At 38.9% G+C, this 22096-nt stretch overlaps 9 protein-coding genes and 1 non-coding gene across 10 annotated transcripts; 7 read left to right on the top strand and 3 right to left on the bottom strand.

Annotated features, from left to right (window-relative positions):
* Window positions 1-720: 720 nt before the first annotated feature.
* Window positions 721-6189, top strand: SOCG_03906 (brefeldin A efflux transporter Bfr1). Its single transcript, XM_013163816.1, has one exon. The coding sequence runs from the start codon at window positions 1324-1326 to the stop codon at window positions 5938-5940; it is 4617 nt and encodes a 1538-aa protein (XP_013019270.1). The 5' UTR covers window positions 721-1323; the 3' UTR covers window positions 5941-6189.
* Window positions 6190-6600: 411 nt separating this feature from the next.
* On the top strand, window positions 6601-8805 carry SOCG_03905 (xylulose kinase). Its single transcript, XM_013163815.1, has 3 exons — window positions 6601-7802; window positions 7882-8379; window positions 8431-8805. Exons 1-3 carry the CDS (start codon window positions 6834-6836, stop codon window positions 8626-8628), a joined length of 1665 nt encoding a protein of 554 aa, XP_013019269.1. The 5' UTR covers window positions 6601-6833; the 3' UTR covers window positions 8629-8805.
* Window positions 8806-9004: 199 nt separating this feature from the next.
* On the bottom strand, window positions 9005-10711 carry SOCG_03904 (retromer complex subunit Vps5; the record flags this gene model as incomplete). The annotated part of the gene is made up of 1 exon (XM_013163814.1): window positions 9005-10711. The coding sequence occupies one exon, from the start codon at window positions 10709-10711 to the stop codon at window positions 9005-9007; it is 1707 nt and encodes a 568-aa protein (XP_013019268.1).
* A 263-nt stretch (window positions 10712-10974) lies between these two features.
* Window positions 10975-11046, top strand: SOCG_16252. The gene has a single exon. It is a non-coding gene; the product is annotated as a tRNA-Thr (tRNA).
* Window positions 11047-11786: 740 nt separating this feature from the next.
* SOCG_03903 (histone H4-like TAF Taf6) lies at window positions 11787-13301 on the top strand (the record flags this gene model as incomplete). The annotated part of the gene is made up of 2 exons (XM_013163813.1): window positions 11787-11918; window positions 12060-13301. 2 exons carry the CDS (start codon window positions 11787-11789, stop codon window positions 13299-13301), a joined length of 1374 nt encoding a protein of 457 aa, XP_013019267.1.
* A 362-nt stretch (window positions 13302-13663) lies between these two features.
* SOCG_03902 (uncharacterized protein) lies at window positions 13664-14368 on the bottom strand (the record flags this gene model as incomplete). Its single annotated transcript, XM_013163812.1, has 1 exon — window positions 13664-14368. The coding sequence occupies one exon, from the start codon at window positions 14366-14368 to the stop codon at window positions 13664-13666; it is 705 nt and encodes a 234-aa protein (XP_013019266.1).
* An 805-nt stretch (window positions 14369-15173) lies between these two features.
* On the top strand, window positions 15174-16065 carry SOCG_03901 (uncharacterized protein). The gene is made up of 3 exons (XM_013163811.1): window positions 15174-15480; window positions 15539-15788; window positions 15843-16065. The coding sequence occupies exons 1-3, from the start codon at window positions 15252-15254 to the stop codon at window positions 16006-16008; spliced, it is 645 nt and encodes a 214-aa protein (XP_013019265.1). The 5' UTR covers window positions 15174-15251; the 3' UTR covers window positions 16009-16065.
* A 230-nt stretch (window positions 16066-16295) lies between these two features.
* SOCG_03900 (ribosomal protein subunit L2) lies at window positions 16296-17453 on the bottom strand (the record flags this gene model as incomplete). The annotated part of the gene is made up of 2 exons (XM_013163810.1): window positions 16296-17222; window positions 17292-17453. The coding sequence occupies 2 exons, from the start codon at window positions 17451-17453 to the stop codon at window positions 16296-16298; spliced, it is 1089 nt and encodes a 362-aa protein (XP_013019264.1).
* A 375-nt stretch (window positions 17454-17828) lies between these two features.
* Window positions 17829-21030, top strand: SOCG_03899 (transcription factor tfiiic complex subunit sfc4). Its single transcript, XM_013163809.1, has one exon. It carries the CDS (start codon window positions 17917-17919, stop codon window positions 20947-20949), a length of 3033 nt encoding a protein of 1010 aa, XP_013019263.1. The 5' UTR covers window positions 17829-17916; the 3' UTR covers window positions 20950-21030.
* Window positions 21031-21192: 162 nt separating this feature from the next.
* SOCG_03898 (60S ribosomal protein/L12A) lies at window positions 21193-21843 on the top strand. The gene has a single exon (XM_013163808.1). It carries the CDS (start codon window positions 21266-21268, stop codon window positions 21761-21763), a length of 498 nt encoding a protein of 165 aa, XP_013019262.1. The 5' UTR covers window positions 21193-21265; the 3' UTR covers window positions 21764-21843.
* The last annotated feature ends 253 nt before the right edge of the window (window positions 21844-22096 follow it).

The following is a 22096-nucleotide window of genomic DNA, read 5'->3' as shown; positions in this document are numbered from 1 at the left end:
TACATACAATTTTATTTTTCTGTGGCTTCGCTCTGTTCTCTCCTTCGGTCCGATCAGGTCCGTAGAGAGTGGAATGTTCTACAACGAACGAGCTGAAACGTTTGGAATGAACCAATGTGATTTCTTTTTTCCTCTTCGCTATGTTTCTCTACCTCTCGGTCTCGGGTCTTTATGTTTGGAGAATTGGTTTTTAGATAGCGAGTCGGTTCAGCTCCTTATTCATTCTACGCTAAAGTTTTGAAAGAGGGTTCACTAAAGTGTCAAAGACAAGCGATGCATACAACGAATGGACAAATCAACATTGAAAATCAAAACAATTGGATACTTTTCAACCAAACAAGAGTAGAGGGTTCCCCTCGTAAAACTATATATTGCTGTTTCTGGAAATTCCTCGGACGCGATTTGAAAAACAACCGGGCAGACCGGTGATAGATTAAATGAGAGGGAGTGAGAAGGAGAGAGAGAGAGAGAGAGAGAGAAAGGCTCGAAGAGTCTTTACGTCTTTTCATTGCAAACATCTTGGGAGACTTTTTTTTTTTTCTCTCTTTCGCTCTCGCTCTTCTCTGCAATTGCATTGTTTTCCTTTTTATCTGATGCATTTTGCTATCCTCCCTTTTTGTCTCCTTTCACCTAACCTCACTCCCTCTCTTTCTCAGTATCATGAACCTCGCTACTTGAAATGTCCACATCTCGGTCCTCGGGATAAATGCTTATTCATGCTGTGACATCATCACGGATGTAGTAAAACACCGATGATTTTATTTACTTAAAAAGGCCTACAGCTACCTTTTTTTTTTTGTCAGGGTCGCCATTGAAAGAATTCCTACTTTGTTTCGTTGGAATTTTTTTCTATTTTCTTTTTTTTTATTTTTTTTTTAATATTTGTAGGAAAAAAATTTTCTCTGTTGTTTCTGTGCGACTGGATTCTCTCTATTTTTATTCTTATTTGTCCTGCTCTTTCTGGACGCAAAAAAGTTGCTACTCTATTCTGTAGCTTTAATTTTTTTTTTTTTAATCTTTTTTCTTTTTCTTATTTTTCTCATTTTTTAACTTCCTCTCTCTTGTCTGTCTATCTTGGACACACACACTCTTTTCTTTTTTTTTCTTTTTTTAATTGTGAAAAGCCAAAAAAATTTGAATACGAATACGATTGCAATTGCTATTACGAATTTGGAATTCTCTTTTCATATTCTTTTTCGTTTTCATTCCATTCGTTGATTTAATAGTGGATATCTCGGACATCGGATTCTAGTTTTATATTTGGTTACATTTTGTTTTCTTTTTATTCTCTTTTTTTTTTGCGTTCAAGACTTTCTCATCATTATGTCTTCTTCTACTCACCATTATCCTGCTCCTTCCGCTTCTTCCTACGCATCCGCTAATTCTGTGGAAGACAATTCTGCCCCTTCTCTGGATTTTTTCCCTAAAAATACTCAAAATCAACTTTTAGATACCTCTTCCATATCCTCCTCTACTACCTTTGCGGCTAGGAATCAAAATCAAACTAAATCTCATACCGATAATGAATATGAAAATGAAAATCATTTTCAAAATCAGCCTCATCCTCAAATGACCCATGAAACTCATTACGACTCTGCCGTTTATGCCCCTCCTGCCAATGCACCTACGTCTTCCTCTTCCGTCTCATCTGTCGACCATCTTACCGGTGACCCTTTTGCTTTGGGCGAAGACTTTGATCTCAAACGTTACCTTCGTGGTTACAAAGATGCCCTGGAACGTGATGGCATCCGTTCCCGTACCACCGGTGTTTGCATGCGTGATACCTCCATCTACGGTCTCGGTTCTGGTTACGAGTTTCTTACTACCTTCATTGACATTTTTGCCGCTCCTTACCGTCATTTCAAGGAACGTCAAGTTGTCAAGAAAGCCATTCTTTCCCACAGCCATGCTCTCGCAAATGCTGGTGAGCTTGTCATGGTCTTGGGTCAGCCTGGTGCTGGTTGCTCAACTTATTTACGTTCCGTCGCTGGCGAAACTGATCATTACAACGATGTCGAAACCCAACTTCATTACGATGGCATCTCTTCCGATGAGATGAAAAAACATTACCCAGGTGATGTTCTTTATTCCGGTGAAAATGATGTTCATTTCCCTTCTCTGACTACCCGTGAAACTATCAATTTCGCCGCCCGTGTTCGTACTCCTCATAACCGTCCATGCAACATCTCCCGTAAAGACTACATGAACAAAATTCGTGATCTTATTGCTACCAGTTTTGGTCTTACTCACACTTATAAGACAAAGGTTGGTAACGACTTTATTCGTGGTGTCTCTGGTGGTGAACGCAAGCGTGTTACTATTAGTGAAGCTTTTGCTCTTCGTCCCACCATTGCTTGCTGGGACAATAGTACCCGTGGTTTGGATGCTAGTACCGCTTTTGAATTCGTAAATAACCTACGTATTTGCTCAGACGAGCTGAAGGTAACCTCTTTTGTTACCGCTTACCAGGCTAGTCAAAAGATTTATAACCTTTTCGATCGAGTTTGTGTCCTGTATGCTGGTCGTCAAATCTATTATGGTCCAGCTTCCAAAGCTAAAGACTATTTCCTTAATATGGGTTTTGTTTGTCACCCTCGTGAAACTACTCCCGATTTCTTGACAGCCATCACTGATCCCAATGCCCGTCAACCCAGGGAGGGTTGGGAAAACCGTGTTCCTCGTACTCCCGAGGACTTTGAACGTCTATGGCATGAGCACCCTTTGTATGCTCAACTCCTTCGTGAGATGGATGAATACGATCAAAGATGGGATGAAAACTCCTCTCCCAACTCTATCCGTTCATCAAAGGATCTCAACGACGGTGAATCTGCTGTCACCAAACATGAAAACTATCGCGATAGTGCCCGCTCTGAAAAAGCAAAAGGCATGTCGAAGGATACTCCTTACACTGTCACTTTTGCGATGCAATTACGCTATTGTTTAATTCGTTCATGGCAACGTTACATTAATGATCCGGCTTACATATTAGCCATGGCTTTTGCTTTTATGTTCCAGTCGTTCATTATTGGTTCCATCTTTTACAATCTCCGTGATTCTACAAATGATATGTTTACTCGTGGTGGTACACTATTCTTTGCCATCTTGTTTACTGCCCTTCAAAGTCTTTCCGAAATTGCAAACATGTTTGCTCAACGTCCTATCATTGCCAAACATCGCGCATCTGCTCTCTATCATCCAGCTGCCGACGTTATCAGTAGTCTTATTGTTGATATCCCTTTCCGGTCTATCAACGTAACTGTCTTTGCTATTATTCTTTACTTCTTGACCGATTTGAGGCGTACCGCTGGTGGCTTTTGGACCTTTTACGCCTTTTTATTTATTTCTGCTACCACAATGACTACATTCTTTAGAGCTCTTGCCGCAATCATGCCAAATGTAGCTTCTGCTTCTGCTTTGGGTGGTATGGGTGTCTTGGCTATTGCCATTTATACAGGTTATGCTATTCCCAATATTGATGTTGGTTGGTGGTTACGCTGGATTTCATATCTTGATCCTGTACAATTCGGTTTTGCGTCTCTTATGATCAATGAATTTAAGGCCCAGAAATACCGATGCACTCAAATGATTCCTTCTGGCGGTGAATACGATAATATTTCCTCTGAATACAAAGTATGCCCAATCACAAGTGCTCAACCAGGTCAAACTTATGTTGACGGCTCAACCTATCTGTACACCAGCTTTAATTACAAAACTCGCCAAATTTGGAGAAACTTTGCAATTATTATTGGTTATTACGCTTTCTTGATTTTTGTGAACATCGTTGCCAGTGAGGTTTTGAACTTTAATGATCTTAAGGGTGAATATCTCATTTTCCGTCGTGGTCACGCTCCTGACAGTGTTAAGGAGGCAGTCAATGAAGGCGGAAAACCTTTGGATTTAGAAACTGGACAAAATACTCAAGGCGGTACTGTTGAAAAATCCCGTCCAAATCCTGAAGAAACTGATAAGGAGTACGAGACTATAGAAAAAAGTAAGGACATTTTCAGTTGGAGAAACCTTTGTTATGATATTACTGTTAAAGGAGAAAAGCGTCGACTATTGAGCGAGGTTAATGGATTTGTGAGACCAGGAAAACTTACCGCTCTGATGGGTGAATCAGGTGCTGGTAAGACCACACTTCTCAATGTGCTTGCTCAACGTGTTGATACAGGTGTTGTCACCGGTAATATGCTCGTCAACGGTCACCCTCTTGACTCCACATTCCAGCGTCGTACGGGATATGTCCAACAACAGGATGTTCATGTCGCTGAGTCTACCGTTCGAGAAGCGCTGCAATTCAGTGCTGCACTTCGCCAACCGGCCTCTGTTCCTCTCTCTGAAAAGTTTGAATATGTTGAAAGTGTTATTAAATTATTGGAAATGGAAGCTTATGCTGAAGCTATCATTGGTACCCCCGGATCTGGTTTGAACGTTGAGCAACGTAAGCGTGCAACTATCGGTGTAGAGTTGGCTGCTAAACCAGCTCTTCTTTTGTTTTTGGATGAACCCACCTCAGGTTTGGATAGTCAGTCGGCATGGTCGATTGTTCAATTTTTGCGTAAATTGACCGACGCTGGCCAAGCAATTCTTTGTACAATTCATCAACCTAGTGCTGTATTGTTTGACCAATTCGATAGATTGTTGCTACTCCAAAAAGGTGGTAAAACGGTATATTTTGGTGATATTGGTGATAATTCCAAGACGTTGTTAAATTACTTCTCATCCCATGGAGCTAGTCCTTGTCCTCCTGACGGAAATCCAGCCGAATACATTCTTGATGTAATCGGTGCTGGTGCTACTGCGAAGACTGATCGTGATTGGCATGAAGTTTGGCAAAATTCGGACGAACGTAAACAAACTACTCAAGAACTGGATGAAATTGAAAATACGAAATCTGATAATCAAAACAAGCCTAGCAAAGAAGATACTCATACTTACGCTATGCCAATTTGGACACAGATCAGATTTGTGTTGCTTAGAAACTTCCAATCCTATTGGAGAGAACCCTCATTATTGATGTCTAAGATGATGTTGAATATTTTTGCCGGTTTGTTTATTGGTTTCACTTTCTACAATCAAGGTTTAGGTGCTCAAAATATGCAAAATAAGCTTTTCGCAATTTTCATGGCAACAGTCCTTGCTGTTCCTCTGATTAACGGTTTACAACCCAAGTTCATTGATCTTAGAAATGTATTTGAGGTGAGAGAGAAGCCATCCAACATTTACAGTTGGGTTGCATTTGTTATTTCGGCAATTCTAGTCGAAATTCCATTCAACCTTATTTTCGGTACAATTTTCTTCTTGTGTTGGTTTTATCCTGTTAAGTTTTATAAGCATTTGGAACATCCAAGTGACAGAACAGGTTATGCTTGGTTAATGTACATGATCTTCCAAATGTACTATTCGACATTCGGTCAAGCCGTTGCCAGTGCTTGCCCCAACGCTCAGACTGCATCCGTAGTGAACAGTTTGGCTTTTACTTTCATTATTACTTTCAATGGTGTCATGCAGCCTATCAACAATTTAATTAAATTCTGGCACTGGATGCACTCCTTGACACCTTTCACTTACATTATTGAAGGGTTGTTAGGTGATTTGTTACACAATGTCCCGGTGGAATGTAAACCAAATGAAGTCAACCGCTTGAACCCTCCTAATGGCCAAACTTGTCAATCTTACTTAAAGAATTTCTTGAAAAGTGAGATGGCCGGTAATTTGTTAAATCCTGATGCCACAAGCGATTGTCAATATTGCCGTTACCGATCTGGTGACCAGTTCTTATTGCAATTCGGTATGAAGTTTGACCATCGTTGGCGTAACTTTGGTATCGTTATTGGTTATGTCTTCTTCAATGTCTTTGCTGTGTTGTTACTATTTTACATTTTCCGAGTTATGCAAATCAAAAATACTCGACTTTACAGAAAGATTACGAGAAGTTAAATCTTTTTTTTTAAAAAAAAAAAACAGAAAGAGTTTCAAGTTTACATACATATGATGTGTGCATAATACTGGGATGTGAATTAGGTTAGATATGGTTAGATACATATGCATAATTCTTGGTAATGCGCTTCAAGGTATTAATAACGACTTTAATTTATACTTGATATATTGGCTTTTTTTTTGAAACAAAGCGATGTCGATCATAATTATTAATGTAAAGAAAGTAGTGTTTATTGATCTTGTTTTTACGCTAATGCGAATTTATAAAAGAATGGTGTAGTTATATTTGGTACTGTTAGGTATTTATAGATTTGAAATGCAAAGAACATGAACCTTCGTTTCTCCCTAGATATTTGTTTACTCTCAGTTATTTTTTTTTTTACAGTGACAAACGTATATACTGTTCCTGGAATCCTCTCTTCTTTTACAACTAATTTGTATATACAAAGTTCTATCAAGGTCTCTGTAACTAGGCATTATAAGGAAGGAAAGAACTCTGGTGAAGAAACAAATTGAAGATATGTAATGTAAACCACGTATGTGCGCGGAAATAGTCAAGGGTTTTTTTTTTTAAAAAAAAATTAACATCTTTAATGATAAGTGCAGTTTTATTTTTTATTTTCACTTTTACTTTTACTGAAGGTACATATATTCAATACCTTTCAATCTGCTGTATTGTAATGTGATGAAATATTATTCTATGGAAAACGAGTGACAATACATAACATAACAACTGATGTAAGTAATTACAAAGTAGTATGTATGCGGAATTTTACAGTTGTAAAGAACAAGTACAGTTAATTTTTTTGGAATCTAAAACCCATTTTTTGGAATTAGTTTCCAATAACAAGACCGATTTCTAGCCTTCAGTTACAACATATAGCATTACCAAAATGTTTCTAGGATTAGATCTTTCGACCCAGCAATTGAAAGGTGTAACTGTTAACGAAAAGCTAGACATTGTCCAAGAAGTAGTTGTGGACTTTGAGAAAGATTTCCCGTCTTATAAAACCACAAAGGGTGTTTACAAAGATGGTCATGAGGTGGTAGCCCCAGTTCCTATGTGGTTGGACGCCCTTGACTTGTTATGTGTCAGACTTACCAAGGTAATGGACGTGAGTAAGATTCAGGGCATTTGCGGAGCAGGTCAACAGCATGCAGGTGTTTTCTGGTTACAGGGAGCTGAACAAGCTCTTGGTTCATTAGAAACGAGCTCTACATTGCAGAGTCAACTCGAAAAATACCTTTACCCGAGGTCACCCAACTGGCAGGACGCTACCACTTCTCGTGAATGTCGAGAAATGGAAGCTGTCGTCGGTGGTGCTGGTATCCTTGCTGATATTACAGGATCCAGAGCTCATCTAAGATTCACGGGTCCTCAGATCAAGCGCTTTCGTCGCTTACACCCAGATATCTACGAGAAGACTGAGCGCATTGGACTCGCTTCGAGTTTTCTCATGTCTGTTCTTTTACAGCGCGAGGCTCCTTTGGAGATCAGTGATGTTTGCGGTATGAATTTATGGGATATTCGAAACGAACGATTTGAACCCCGTCTTTTGGATGATGTTGCTGGTCCTTTTAAAGGGTCAGATTTAGCTCAAAAATTAGGACCCGTTGAGATGAATGGTGCAAAGCATTTAGGCGGTATTGGAAGTTACTTTACCAAGAAATACGGCTTTTCACCTCAATGCCAAATCCTTCCAATCACTGGTGATAATCCTGCTACTCTACTTTCTTTGCCATTGCGTCCAGGAAAAGATGTTCTTTTGTCGCTTGGTACAAGTACCACCGCTCTGATGGCAACTTCTAACTACGTTTGCTCCCCAGATTATCATATGTTCGGCCATCCTACAGTAACAAATGTATGTTTTTTTATTACTACTCCTTAGCAGTAAACATTAAATGCATTATTTGAACTCAGCTTTACTAACCGGTATCTAGGATTATATGGTCATGCTTTGCTACAAAAATGGCAGTTTGGCAAGAGAAAATATTCGCAATAGCATCAATGAAAAATATCAAGTTCCCGATAAGAATTCTTGGGATTTGTTCAACAAATTTACCCTGACAGAAAGACCCAAAACAGGTACTCTCCCAGACCAAAAAGTTGGTCTATACTATCCTCTACGCGAAATCATTCCTGCTGTCGGTCCCGGTGTATGGCGCTACAATATCCGCAATAGCAAGTTGGAACCAATAACAGAAACATCGGAATCATGGACAATCCCTGATGATGATGCTCGTGCTATCGTCGAAAGCCAATTTTTGGACATTCGTGACAGAATTACACCTTTGCTTACCGATGTGTCCCGTCCACAAAGAGTATATGTTGTTGGTGGTGCTAGTCGAAATGAAGCCATCGTTCAAATGATCAGTGAAATATTAGGATGTGATGTTTATCGACTTAAGCAAGGAGCAAGTAATGCTTGCGCCATCGGTGTATGTTTACAAGACTATTTTCTATATACAAAGTTACTAACATTTTTTTAGGGTGCTGTCAAGGCCGCTTACGCAATGAACGCACAGAAACTTAGCTTTGACGACTTCGTTTTAAAATCATGGGATGAAGAGAAGAAGGTTGAATTAGTAAAAAGTAAACCCGAAAAATCAGTTTACGATACTTTTGGAAAGTTAATGCCCTATCTAGAACAGGCACAAGAAATTGCTATTCATCAAACAGCTGAATAGAATTTCAGCCTACGTATTAATGAAGAACATCAAAATTTATGAAACTGTTTTAAAATGGTGAAGTTTGGCGTTAGTGCGAGTTGTTATGATGAAGACATGCGTTTGTTTTGAGACGTGATGTCGTAGCACGCTTGAGAAATCTCAATAGTCAATAATACGATAACCAATAAGAAATATAACTTGTAATATTATATGCTTTCATTAACATCTCATGAAAATATGTAATTAGCATCAAAATCATTAAACAAAGTAGCGACGACATCAATGAAATGAAGTTGAGAAGACCACCAAAGGTAGCAAAAGGTTAAAAGAAAGGAGGGAGATAATTTTATATCACAATAAATAGGTAGAAGAAATACAAACCATTTGTAGTAAATTATTCGAGAAACGATTCCCATCTGTCAATCAACTCTTTTTGCGACTCAATTGCTGATTCAAGCCACGTCTCAACACTCGCTTTCAAGTCATCAACTCTATTCCTAGAAAATTGCTTCAAATCGTGTTTTAATAAAGCGGTTGACTTTTCAAACTGTTGCTGTAGTTGAGAAGATTTAGTCCGGAATTTTTCAACTTGACCTTCTAGATAAGGAAGAGACTTTTGATTAAATTTGGATTGCTTCCGACATTTATCTAGTTGGGCATCGACACGAGCAAGTGATTGTAGAGAAGATTGCCATACTTGCCATAACTTTTGTCGACTAGCATAAGCGTTCTTCGCACTTTCTATATTACGAATGTATTCTTCAACAGTTACGCCCAAAGTCAAGTTATCCTGCGCTACCTTTCTTTCTTGAGAAAACTGAAGCTCTATCTGTATCTGAGAAAGACTGTCAAGTTGGGAGGAAAGAGAAGGATCAAGATCAACTAAGGACAAATTTGCTAAAGATTCTCCAAAATCATGGATGGAAGATAAAAATTGCAAGCGCTGATCTATACACACCAATATAGCATGGTACATGGATCGTAGCTGAGTTTCAAGAGTATCTAATGATAATTTCGTTTCGGCAAGCCAAGGATCTTCTTCAACATACTTCGGTAAAGAAGATGTTTGAAAAGCGGATGTGAAGGAGTCAAACAGACCGGATGAACCAGCATTAGTGGAAGAAGCAACGGCATCGATGGGAGTAACGTAGTTTGTTAACTTAGTGTCAAAGTAATCGACTTTTAAGAAATTTTCAAAGAATGAATCATTTCTTAAAAGGGGATGAGAAGAGATTTTGCGAAGCATAATTTCTAAAGCAGATCTGCGATGCTCAACTACTTCGTCATCTAATCGACCAACCACTTGCTTTTCAGGAGGAGGAGGAATTATACACCCAGGATAATTATTAGACAAAAGTTGATAAAGACAATCAAAGTCTCTGTACCGTCTTTGTACGGTAACTTCAGAGGGTTGGGTAGAACCATTTTCCATTCGTGAACTTACCAAATATACAGTGTGAGACTTTGCAAGCTCCGTTACTGTATGTGGATCATGTACGTCTATACTCATAGGTGGCAGAGCAGGCACCTCAAGCTCCGCGGCGACCTGGCTGTTTTTGTCTTTTCCGATCATAGTATGGGCAAGAGAGGGATCAGAAGATTGAGATAAAGTATCCATGACCCCCGTGTCTAAAGTGGTATCGAGATTTTCTTTCTGTCGTGATTCCTTTTGGATTGCGCTCATAGACTCTGTAGAGTAAGGATTGACTTCAGAAATATGCGTCCCATGAGAAACATCATGCACACCATGAGGATTATTTGGCAAAAATGATGATCTCGCAGAAGTTGTGGGGGATTCGTGGGCACTAGATCCTATAGGATTATTTTCAGAATTCACAGTGGAAGGGTTCGAATGGTCTAATGGCCCCAGGGGAGCTGAATCTAACGTAAGAGTTTCCAATGGAAGAGATTTTAAATTTACTAGCTTCCCTGGGGAAGAAACCTCCCGAATTTTGTAATTTGCATCCTGGGAATTTGATGAAACCTCGCGCGTAGATTCCGTAGGCGTCTGCACATCGGCAGATGGCGGATTTAAGGGTGAAACTGCATCCGCAAAAGGATTAAACTCACTGTCTGCCTCATATAAAGAATCACCAAGCATAATGGCTTTAGGGTGGATGTTTTTGTCTCGAGTGTGATCCTATCTGGTTGTACGACCTCCTTAAAACAGATAGCAAAGTATAACACAATATGCTAAATTTAACACCTTACGCTAATATAGTAGCGTAGATGCCCTTTATTTTCATCAATGAAAGCAAATGAACATACCGGAGATGCAAGAGATCTACGATTTAATTAAGAGTTATATGAAATGAACCTGTTTTTTCATCCCTAATAGGATGTTTTATAAAAGGAGTTAAGTTAGCTCTTGTAGCTCAGTGGTAGAGCGCTTGCCTAGTAAGCAAGAGGCCCAGTGTTCGAGTCACTGCTGGAGCAGCTATTTTTTTCACTTCCAACTAAACAGCTATAGTATATTTCTGTTTGTTTTTTTTTCTTATTTTTTACTTATTTATCTTTGTCAGTTAAGAGTGCTTCTTTAGCAAACTGCAATACGGTTACAATTTGTACACTGTTACCAGAGGAGTGACAAGCATTAAGATGCTAATGAGAATTGTGCAGTTGATGTAGAAGGCTGTGTGTGATGACAGACCAGCTTCACCTCTCCGGCTTTTTTAGAAAATTTTGGTCTTGGCGGTCCTCTCATATAAATCATTACGGAAATGACCGAAGAGCTACCGTTCTTACAGTAAAAACCTCCGGTTTTTAATAGTATTCTCTATAAAACTATATAAAAAAAGCTTCCAAATATCGCTTTCCTCTTGGATTCTATTACTAGAACACTTATTGTTCTTTATGTGATTGAATGTCTTCATCCCCAGTTTACATTTTGTAAATTGCATGGTTTCTTGGACATTGCACATGCAGTTCCAAAGTTAAAATTTCAAAAAAGTAAAAAAAAGTAAAAAAAAAAAGAAAAAAAAAAACTTATAGGATCCATTAACTAAAACGGTTATAAAATCATTTTGTTTACAAAAAAAACGGACTACTTTTCTATTTACTCTAGTATTGTCTAACAAATTTTAGCAATATCGTAATCCGATTACGAGGAACGCACTAAAGTTCTGTATTCACTTTCCTAAACTCGACGAGGAAATTCATAGATTCCATATACCAACATGTCTTTGACGGTATGGAACATAGAATCCATTAAAGATGTCGCTGAAATGCTTGGTATAAGCAATTTAGGTGATGAGGCAGCTTCCGCAATTGCAATGGATCTTGAATATCGAATTCACCAAGTCATACAGGTATGTTAGGTCTTCTGGGATTTTCATAAATTGTATATGGTATTATTAAAGCTATTTAAATATTTCATATACAAAAAAAGGTGTTGTTCTCGCTTGTCATGCATTTTATGTCTAGGGAACGATTTGCTAATGTCAATCTAGGAAGCAATGAAATTTATGGTTCATTCAAAGCGAACGGTCCTTTCAAATGCCGATATCTCATCAGCTTTGAGAACTCTAAATGTTGAACCTCTTTACGGGTTTAATACATCTAGGCCCGTTGAATTTCATGAAGCCGCCGTAGGTGCTGGGCAGAATTCTCTCTACTATCTTGATGATGAAGAAATTGATTTTGAAAAGATAATCAATTTTCCCTTACCAAAAGTCCCCAGAAATATTTCGTATACCGCACATTGGTTAGCCATTGAGGGTGTTCAACCTGCTATTCCACAAAACCCAACACCCTCCGATCATACTACTGGGGAATGGGCTCCTAAGGGCCCAGCCGCAATCACACCCGGTGCTACTGCAGCTACCAAAGAGGCGTCTAATGGTATTTCATCCATGGAGAATGTTGAGGTGAAACCATTAGTACGCCACGTGCTTTCAAAGGAGCTTCAGTTATATTTTGAGCGTATAACTGCTGCTTTGCTTGATGTATCAAATCCAGAACTTCGACATGCTGCATTATCGAGTCTTCGAGATGATCCGGGCTTACATCAATTGTTGCCCTATTTTATTATGTTTCTTTCGGATTCCATATCTCATAATTTAAGTAATCTAGTTATCCTTACAACACTCATGCAAATGGCTTGGGCGCTCCTTGACAATCCCAATTTATTCGTTGAGCCTTATGTTCAACAGCTAATGCCCTCTATTTTAACTTGCTTGGTTGCCAAACGTCTTGGAAATGATCCTCATAACCACGACCATTATGCTTTACGAGACTTAGCTGCATACCTTTTAGGAATCGTTTGTAATAGATTTGGCAACGTATACTATACATTGAAACCGAGAGTTACTAGGACAGTTTTGAAAGCATTCTTAGACAATACGAAGCCTTATACAACTCACTACGGAGCTATTAATGGTCTTAAAACAATGGGAAAAGAAGCCATTAGGGTGCTTCTTGTTCCTAATATTAAAGTCTATGAAATTTTGGTGAGAAAGAGTTTAGAAAAAGGTAATGATGATGACAAGTATGAAGCGAACCGTTGTATGGATGCTTTATATGATTCATTATTACTTCTAAGAGATGATCAACTCTCTACAAATAGAACTGTCCCTCCGAATGCTCGGGGTCTTTTGGAAAAAATTGTTGGTAATTTGATGACTGAAAAGATTATGGAAAAAGAAGATAAGGACCTCATTTTAGCTTTAGTTGACGAAAACAACCCTGCTTAGAAGGTGCACACGCTGCTACCAATGCCTTTTGTGTAAATATAAATATATACTCAAACAAATCGAATTATGAATCATAAATGAATGTTCTTTTCTTTCTACATTTTCTTACCACAATAAGGACAAGCAATTAACAATTTAAATTTCAATAATAAATAAGGACAAAGTGGAAGGTAATCTACATGAGAAAAGGAACGATGAAAAAATCATTGAAAATGTAAATGAAGAAAATGAAAAGGTAAGAAAGAAACGGAACGGTGGGGATGTCCAGGATGAACAGGTATAAGAAGTTAGGAGAAGCTAAGATGCATAGTCAGAAAGAAACGGGGACATGTAGTGAGATTAAAGTATGATTGTCGTGTTGCTTAATCACTGTCCAGTTCAGAGTCATTAGCTACATTAGTAATTACCAGACGCTTCACGCCTTCTTCACCACTTTCCCAATCGGAGTCTTCTTCACCGCTACTGTGATGGACGAGGTAAGATTGGATGTCATGAGTTGGTGAGCCACTTCTGGACTCATATCCATCTGACTGAGTAGTATCGGCTTGAGAGTGGATAGACATGCCCATGATAGAAGGTGCGGATGGAGCAGTGCCACTACGCGTGGAGCTAGCGCGAGAAGAATTAATCATGGACATGTAAGTGGGAGTAGTATTAGCCGCGAAAAGAGCTGGATCATCTTCGTCTTCGTCTTTACCTTCAGTTGCAGAAAGTCTTGGTGTTAGAATGGTATGCTGAGGGGCCATTGTTCGAGATTTTAAAGAAGCAGGTCGAGTATGGTACACACCATGATGTTGGCTTGAGAAGACTCTAGATCGCATACCACCTAATCCTTTACTAGAATCTTTTTTGCCGTTTTGAGATGAGCTCTTCCATGAAGATGCAGACTGCAACGGTTTTGCACGACCCTGGTCACTCCATACGGTAGCTCTGGCTCTTCTTAATGATTGTACATATGAGAACGGACGTTCACTATTTTCCTCTTGATCGTCGAGAACAGTGGGAGTAGCGATAGAAGAACGCGACAAAGATTCATCCCGACTGTGCCTACCAATAATTGATTCCATTTTGATAAGTATACTATTCTTCTTTTTCGTTGTTCACTTTAGAATGAACGTCCTTGCTATTACACGCGTCTTGTATTCTCAAATTGAGGTAGAAGTTTCAAATCTTGTTCGATTCCTTGACTGCTTGCGTTCAGTTACAGAGATACTGGGATCAATAGACTAAGATTTTTAAGAAAGAATTTAGCTTCAATACAAAAAACGAATAAAAGGCTTAGGTTCTTTACTTGGATAGAGACACTGTAATGTTTACATATGCTTTCACTTTTGTTGTTTGGTTTTGTTGAATTTTCTTAAACACGAATAAGGAGTTCATATTGACTTTCATTAAAAAATAAACAAAAGAAACCTTTTTTTTTTTTTATTCATTTTGTTTTGTTACTAATAAAACTCATATTTACAAGAAAGACAGACTAAATTTTCTGTTCATTTGTGTGGTCTATTTTGAGAGAATGAAAAATTCTAGTCAGTCACTATACTCTTCATTCTAGAAACGATTGCGGTTTCATTAGTGAGATAAATGGCGGTAATTCTAGTGAAGAGCATATCTAGTTTTGGTTCTAAATCTAAAGAAAATTCTATACCTTCATTCGTATGCTTTGACCAAGCATTGCAAGTTCGATACTGAACCAGTGTAGTTGTACTTTGTCCAGCCAAATCTCACTTATGGAGCACCGAACAAAAGGGAGTTCTCATTCAATTTAAAAGTTTAATATTTAGGATAATAAATCTCTATAATTTCTTGATCACTGTTTTACAATTTATGTCTCTTTTTTGACCGAAGGATAAACTCGTTTAAGAATAGTGACCGTCCTTCACTATTCGACTGAATTCGCACAATAACAAACACTTGTTTTGCAAAACGCGCAACTCGTCCCAAACATTCATGTCGATAGAAGAACATAATGCACCGTTACATGAAGATCGGATTCCAACAGAAAACCTGGCTATTGTGAATGAGACTCCAGCTGAAAATCCGGATGTTTTGGCGTTAAGAAGAACAGCCCTTCATGTTTCTGGAGTGGATTTTATGTCAGAAGCACAAATTAAAGAATTTATATCTACCTATGTTCTTGAGCATGAATGTGTGATTGAATGGATTAACGATAATGAATGTAAGAAGGAATTCTGAAGATCCGGTCTATATGCCGAAAATTACTGACCACATCACAGGTAATCTGGTATTCCCGGATGAAGACGTTGCTAGACGTGCACTTTTCTTGCTTGTGGCCGAGCCAGTTTCTGAATTTGACGACTATGCTGAATACCCTATGAAATCTAATCCAAATATCCCCTCTTCCACGTATCATATACGTTATGCGAGGTACCAGGATAAAAAAGTAAAAAGTGCTCATCTATATTCTCGCTATTATTTATTTCACGGCGATCCTCACGAGAAGGATCGATCTTCGCATCTACAGAGGTATTGTACTCTTGCTTACTCGTTGAAAATTGCATGATCCTTACTAATTATTAGAAAATCCCCAGATAGCGAAGACACGAAAGGAAAACCCAATCCTCTTCGCTCACGAATTGGTCCCAAAGCCTCTCAGCTCTCACTCTTAGAACGAATTTCCGCTAGTCCAGCATCACAACGAAAGCGTAGAAGAAACAGACGATTGAAAAAGAAATCAGAAACATAAAAGTAAACTTACAGCTTAATGATATTAGCACTGTTGTATTCATAAAATGTTAAGAATAAGTTTTTAAAACCAAAGTTTTCGAATTTATTTCTGAATGTAAAAGGTGCAAATTTATTAAAGAATAAGGATTAAAAAAGTTTTGGAGAGACTGCATCACAAAATTAAAATGAAAGCTGATTCCATCAAATTGCCAAAGCTTTGCTTCAAACATCCATGTGAAACACTCGGCTGGGCTTGGAGGAAAGTCGGTATACAAAATTGGTATCTGTACATAACTGAGTCATTGTCTAGCGTTTATCTTTACCACGAGGACGGCTGCGAACAAGAAGCTTATTTACGTTCTTGCCTTTACGAGTCTTATATCCTCCCTTAGCCAGAACGCCAGTAGGTGATTGAGATGGCTTGTTACCAATACGTTTACCACCACCACCTCCGTGAGGATGATCACAGGCGTTCATGGCTGTACCACGAACCGTAGGACGAATACCGAGCCAACGAGAACGTCCTGCTTTTCCTAGTTGTCTATGTTGCCAGTATATATTACTGACAGTTCCAATTGTTGCGAACGAAGTAGCTAAAATCTTCCGTTCTTCTCCACTTTGTAATCTTACAATCGCATAGTTTTTGTCATCGAAGGCAATAAGTCGTGCACTTGAACCAGCAGATCTGCATAACTTTGCTTTTTGACCAGGTTGAACACCAATAGCATGAATTACAGTACCAACTGGAATGAGACGCAAAGGAAAACAGTTTCCTGGTTTCAGATTACGAGCCGCGAACGTTCCATCCTCTAATTCGGCAGCTAGAGTAGGACTCAATACTGGAAGCTTTCCATTCTTATCCAATGCCATCAGATGGCGGAAACTCTCAACGGTGTCACCGGCTTGAAGGCCATCACAAGCTAAGATGTAACTTTTCCGCTTTTCTTCGTCCAAACTCTCAATTAAGGCAATATGACCACTTCTGCCAGGATCATACTCAATCCGTAAAACCTTACACGGTCCAGGAGAAATCCGTTTAAAGTCAACAAGTCGAATCCGTTGCTTGTGTCCACCGCCAATATGTCGAACAGTAATTCGACCGGTATCGTTTCTACCTCCTGTTTTGCGCTTGGCTTCTGTCAATGGACGGTAGGGACCTTTCTTCCATAAATTTTCTGTAATTGGACGCTGCAAATGTCGTAGACCAGGGGAGATGGGTTTGTACTTTTTTAACTGTAGGCGAAGGTTAGTAGGTTATTCAAGAAGAATTCTTCATCAAATTAATCAGAAGATAGTCCATACCTGAAATTTCGTTTTCTCTCTAAACAATAAACTTGTGTCGATTGACCGCTCGTTGTCTGTCAAAGATTCTGCACCGTTTGGAGCTGTAGAGGCATATCGAATAATCCTTGAGCAGCTCCGAAACGGGCTTATAGACCCCCAATACTGGGACACTTTCAACATATGGAAATGTCTTCTACTATTAAGGCAGAAAGCAACTTTCACTGCAGCCAAGTTCTTTGGGTGTAGCGATTTAACAGAATATAAAATTCTGTATAATCGTAGATACGAACGTGTTAGGGCACGTTAGTAAACAAATGCTTCTCAATCCAAAACTAACAAGAATTAAGCACTTCTTGTACTGTTTACTAAATTGAATTCTGTAAACTTCAGTTAAGCAATAATTCTATTATTAGTATTGAGTTATGGCTGTGCTATACAGGTTTGTTTGGGAAAACAATATAAGGACTTTTGAGGTTTGTCTTTTAAAAACTTCTTTTTTCTTTTATCATTAGGGTGAAAGTTCATATTATTAGGTGCGGTATAGTGGTGAATTTGTATGCTTGAAAATTATTTTGTGCGTGGTCAGTTTGCCAACAGCCAACATCTCTAAAAGTATGTTTCAGTACACATAACTTTGCAAATCATGAGCGAAAATGAAACCAATACCCTTTTAGAATCCAATGTCGATGATGTGAACAGCTCTACTGTCGAACCCATGGATGAAGGGATGCAAGATTTTAATGGATATATAAATGACTTTGTTGAGGAGTCCGAACGATTTGACTACAATAATGAACCATTTTTAGGAGATACTGCAGCTTTAAATACTGCTGGTCTTTGGTCTGACGAAGAGTCAGAGTATGATGAGAGCGAAGAAGAAGTTTCATCCACAATCGACAAACCATCCGCACAAAAAGGTTCTGAGGTTGATGATAATGAATGGGAAGAAGATTTAAAAGCAGCTGTTGGCTTTAGACGTGCTAAGAAAAGCTCGCGAGGTCGTGGTCGTGTAAGTCGTGCTGACATGCTTCCCTCTGTGGAAGTTCAACAATTATTGAGTTTGGCTAATCGGTTATTTGCTCAAGAGGGAAATTTTACAGAAGCACAAAAGATTGCGGAAGAGATTGTGCGCATTGACAACAACGTGATTGCCGCTTGGAAAATGTTGGGCGAATGTCATCGACAGAGAGGTAACGAGAAGGTTAATATTGAGAAATGCTTAATTGCTTGGATGGCAGCAGCTCACCTTAGGCCAAAGGACCATGAGATGTGGGCCACCTGCGCCCATCTTAGCGAAAGCTTAGAATTTTGGGATCAAGCAGATTATTGTTATTCACGCGCCATTTTAGCAAAACCAGCTAAAAAAAGCTTAACTGAAGAATACATATTTAATAGATCTATCTTAAATAAAGATCATGGGTCACTGAGAAAAGCTACCGAAGGGTTTCGGCAATTGCTCCCTTCTTCTCCTTTTGATGTAACTTTGTTAAAGCATTTGGCTGAGGTGTATATAAGAATTCGTACTCCTGGTGAAGCCCTCAATGCTTTTGAGACTTCCTGGGCTCATTACTATCAGTACCCAGTACCACCAGTAGGCAAAGGTGTTTTTGATTTACCTGCTTTGAATCTTTATGCTGAACTATTGCTTTTAGATCATCAATGGTCTAACGCAATTCAACTTATTAACCGAGGTACACGATGGTTTCGTGGACGAAAGTCAGAAATCCACTGGGACGACTATGATGATGACCGTGAGTGGGATATAGATGAAAAACGTAGGAAATTTGATGCTTCTTCCTTACAAGAAAATTCTGAAGAAACGTATCATTTACCTTATCTACTAAGAACTAAACTGGGAATTGCGAGGATTAAAATTGGTGACCTTGAAGAAGCTGCCCACCATTTTGCTATAATAAAAACACTTCCTCTTGAGTATACTTCGGTTGTTTTGGGTAATATTGCAAAGACCTATATGGAGGTTGAGCGCCTAGATTTGGCATTGGAGTATTATATACTCTTGAGCGGTTATGGCCCTGCTCAGAACATTCAGCTTTGGTTTGATATGGGTCTTTGCTATCTGGAATTAAAGGAATTTGAACATGCACAACAATGTATGGAAGCTATTTTACTTGTGGACAATGATAATATTAATGCACTTGTGAAATTGGCCGAGATTAATGAGTTACAGGATAATCGCGATGCGGCACTGGCAATTGTTACTAGTATAATAGAACTTCAAAAGGCGACGCCTGAAAATGAAAAAGCAACTATGGAATTAACAGGTCGTGAAAGCGATCTTGGTTCCCAATTACTTATCAATAAACAGAGATTACCACAAGACGGATGGGAAAAGCGGGCCCAAATTAGCCGTTCCAGAGAAGAAGCACGTCAATATAAGATTTGGAAAACCGAACATACCAAAAGAAGGTTTGAAAAACTTGGTGCTTTGTCTGACAATTTACAAACCGACTTGACAAGCCTCGAGACGGCTCTCTGGATGAACATTGCATCCGAATTAATTGACGAATTTGTAAATACAAAAGCCCTCTATCCTAATGAGCGGAAAGCGAGATCAAAAACCAATTTGCTAACAAGACATGTACGTATACATTCGCTAAAAGATCAGCTCATGAATATGATTAATCGTCTTAATGATTCAATCACTCATTCGAAATGGGGTGATGTTGGTCTGGAAACGGTTTTACATACGAAAATGTTTCGTGATGTTCCTGTCGATACTTGGTTTCAACTCTTTGTACATTATGCACTTCAAGAAGCGAAATCTGGGTCAGTTAAACAGGCTTATGAGGTTTTGAAAGCAGGTATGGCTACTCCTGTGTTTGAACAAGATCCGTTGAAGCGCCAGAATTTGCGATGGTGCATGCTGGCATGTGCTATCCATGCTAAAGATTCTCAGACAGCTCTTGGTCCTCTCCGATGGACGTTTACGAACTTCCAATTTCGTCAAGACACGTACAGACTTTTTTCAGGTGTATTAAGTTCGGGTTATGAATGCTCTCGAACGTTCGTAGACAGCGCTAATCAAAAATTTTTGCTTCGTCAAGTTAAACTAATGGATCAACTAATGAGCAAGTCATCTATTCCTGGTGCTGCTACCTTATCGAAGAATGAAGACGGACTGGCAACAGTACCTACGTCTTACGATCCAATATTGTTCTTACTTTATGGACATATTATGGCTCGTAGTAGAAGTTGGATTCCAGCAATTAATTATTATAGCCGAGCTTATGTGATGAATCCAAATTGTCCAATGACAAATCTATCTCTTGGTTTGGCATATATTCATCGTGCTATGCAAAGACTTTCCGACAATAGACATTATCAGATTCTTCAGGGATTCACCTTTTTATATCACTATTATGATCTACGGTCCAAAGTTGGCATAGGAGAGAAGCAGGAGGCTCTCTATAATTTGGCAAAAGCCTACCATTTTCTTGGATTGGAACATCATGCTGTACAGTATTACGAAAAGGTTTTGGAATTGTCGCCATTGGGAACCATAGATAAATTGGCAACACAACCGGAAGAACGAAACAGGGTTAGTTCCACCTATGACTTTGCCTACGAAGCTGCTTATAATCTTCGACTTATATATATATCCAGTGGAAACTTGAATTTGGCGTTTGAAGTAACTAAACAGCATTTAGCTTTGTAACATCCATTTTTAATTCATCTTATCTTAGTTGGGGTTTGTTCTTGTAATATAATTTAATAGATTATCTCTTTTTTTATTTTATTTTTATTGCTCATACTTTTAAAGGCAGTCCAAAGGTAGAATCATCAATTTATAGATTTTATTAAAAGTACAATTTGTCATAACAGGGCCTTTATAAAAATTTCCCTCTTTTGTTTTATAGTATTTAATTCTGCGTAACATGCTAAAGTTTGGGGTAGGGTTAGTGACTGTTGTTTCGCTTTACCTTTGGCAAAGTTCACACAAAGCCCATTTGATCCCATAGCCACAACCCAAGATGCCTCCCAAGTTCGATCCCAATGAAGTGAAGACCGTCATCATGAGAGCCGTCGGTGGTGAAGTTGCCGGTGGTTCTACTCTTGCTCCTAAGATTGGTCCCTTGGGTTTGTCTCCTAAGAAGGTTGGTGAAGATATCGCCAAGGCTACTAAGGACTGGAAGGGTCTTCGTGTTACCGTCAAGTTGACCATCCAAAACCGTCAAGCCGCCGTCTCTGTCGTTCCTTCTGCCTCTGCTTTGGTTATCAAGGCTTTGAAGGAACCCGCTCGTGACAGAAAGAAGGACAAGGGTGTTGTCCACTCTGGTAACGTTTCTATTGACGAGATTGTTGAAGTTGCCCGTACTATGCGCTTCAAGTCTCTCGCCAAGGACCTCTCTGGTACTGTTAAGGAGATTCTCGGTACTGCTTTCTCCGTTGGTTGCACTGTTGAAGGTAAGAACCCTCACGATGTTCAAAAGGAGATTGACAGTGGCGACATTGAGATCCCTCAAGAGTAAGCAGGCACTTTGGTACAAAATATCATTCTTGCAAAGGTTCCATTTTTTTGGTGTCGTAAGTTTTGAAAGCTTGTAGTAAAATTTTTTTACATAATTAAAAGGTACAAGAGTTACATTAAAATGTGAGTAGCTATTTTTAAAAGTTGTTTAAAATGTGGTTGGAACACTCTGATCTGCTTGGTTTCATTATACCTCTGGTCAATTTTATACCAACCTAGATTAAGAAGGAGTGGAAATTGACATGCTTTTTTTGCTGTAAAGTATGTCTCTTCCATACTTCAGACATAATTATATAGTAAGATATTCATATTCATGCATGAAAATGTTATTTCT

The sequence above is a fragment of the Schizosaccharomyces octosporus genome (assembly GCF_000150505.1).
Source record: "Schizosaccharomyces octosporus yFS286 unplaced genomic scaffold supercont6.2, whole genome shotgun sequence".
Lineage (NCBI taxonomy): Eukaryota > Fungi > Ascomycota > Schizosaccharomycetes > Schizosaccharomycetales > Schizosaccharomycetaceae > Schizosaccharomyces > Schizosaccharomyces octosporus.
Note: the sequence above shows the minus strand (reverse complement) of the source record. Positions and strands in the feature narration are given on the sequence as shown.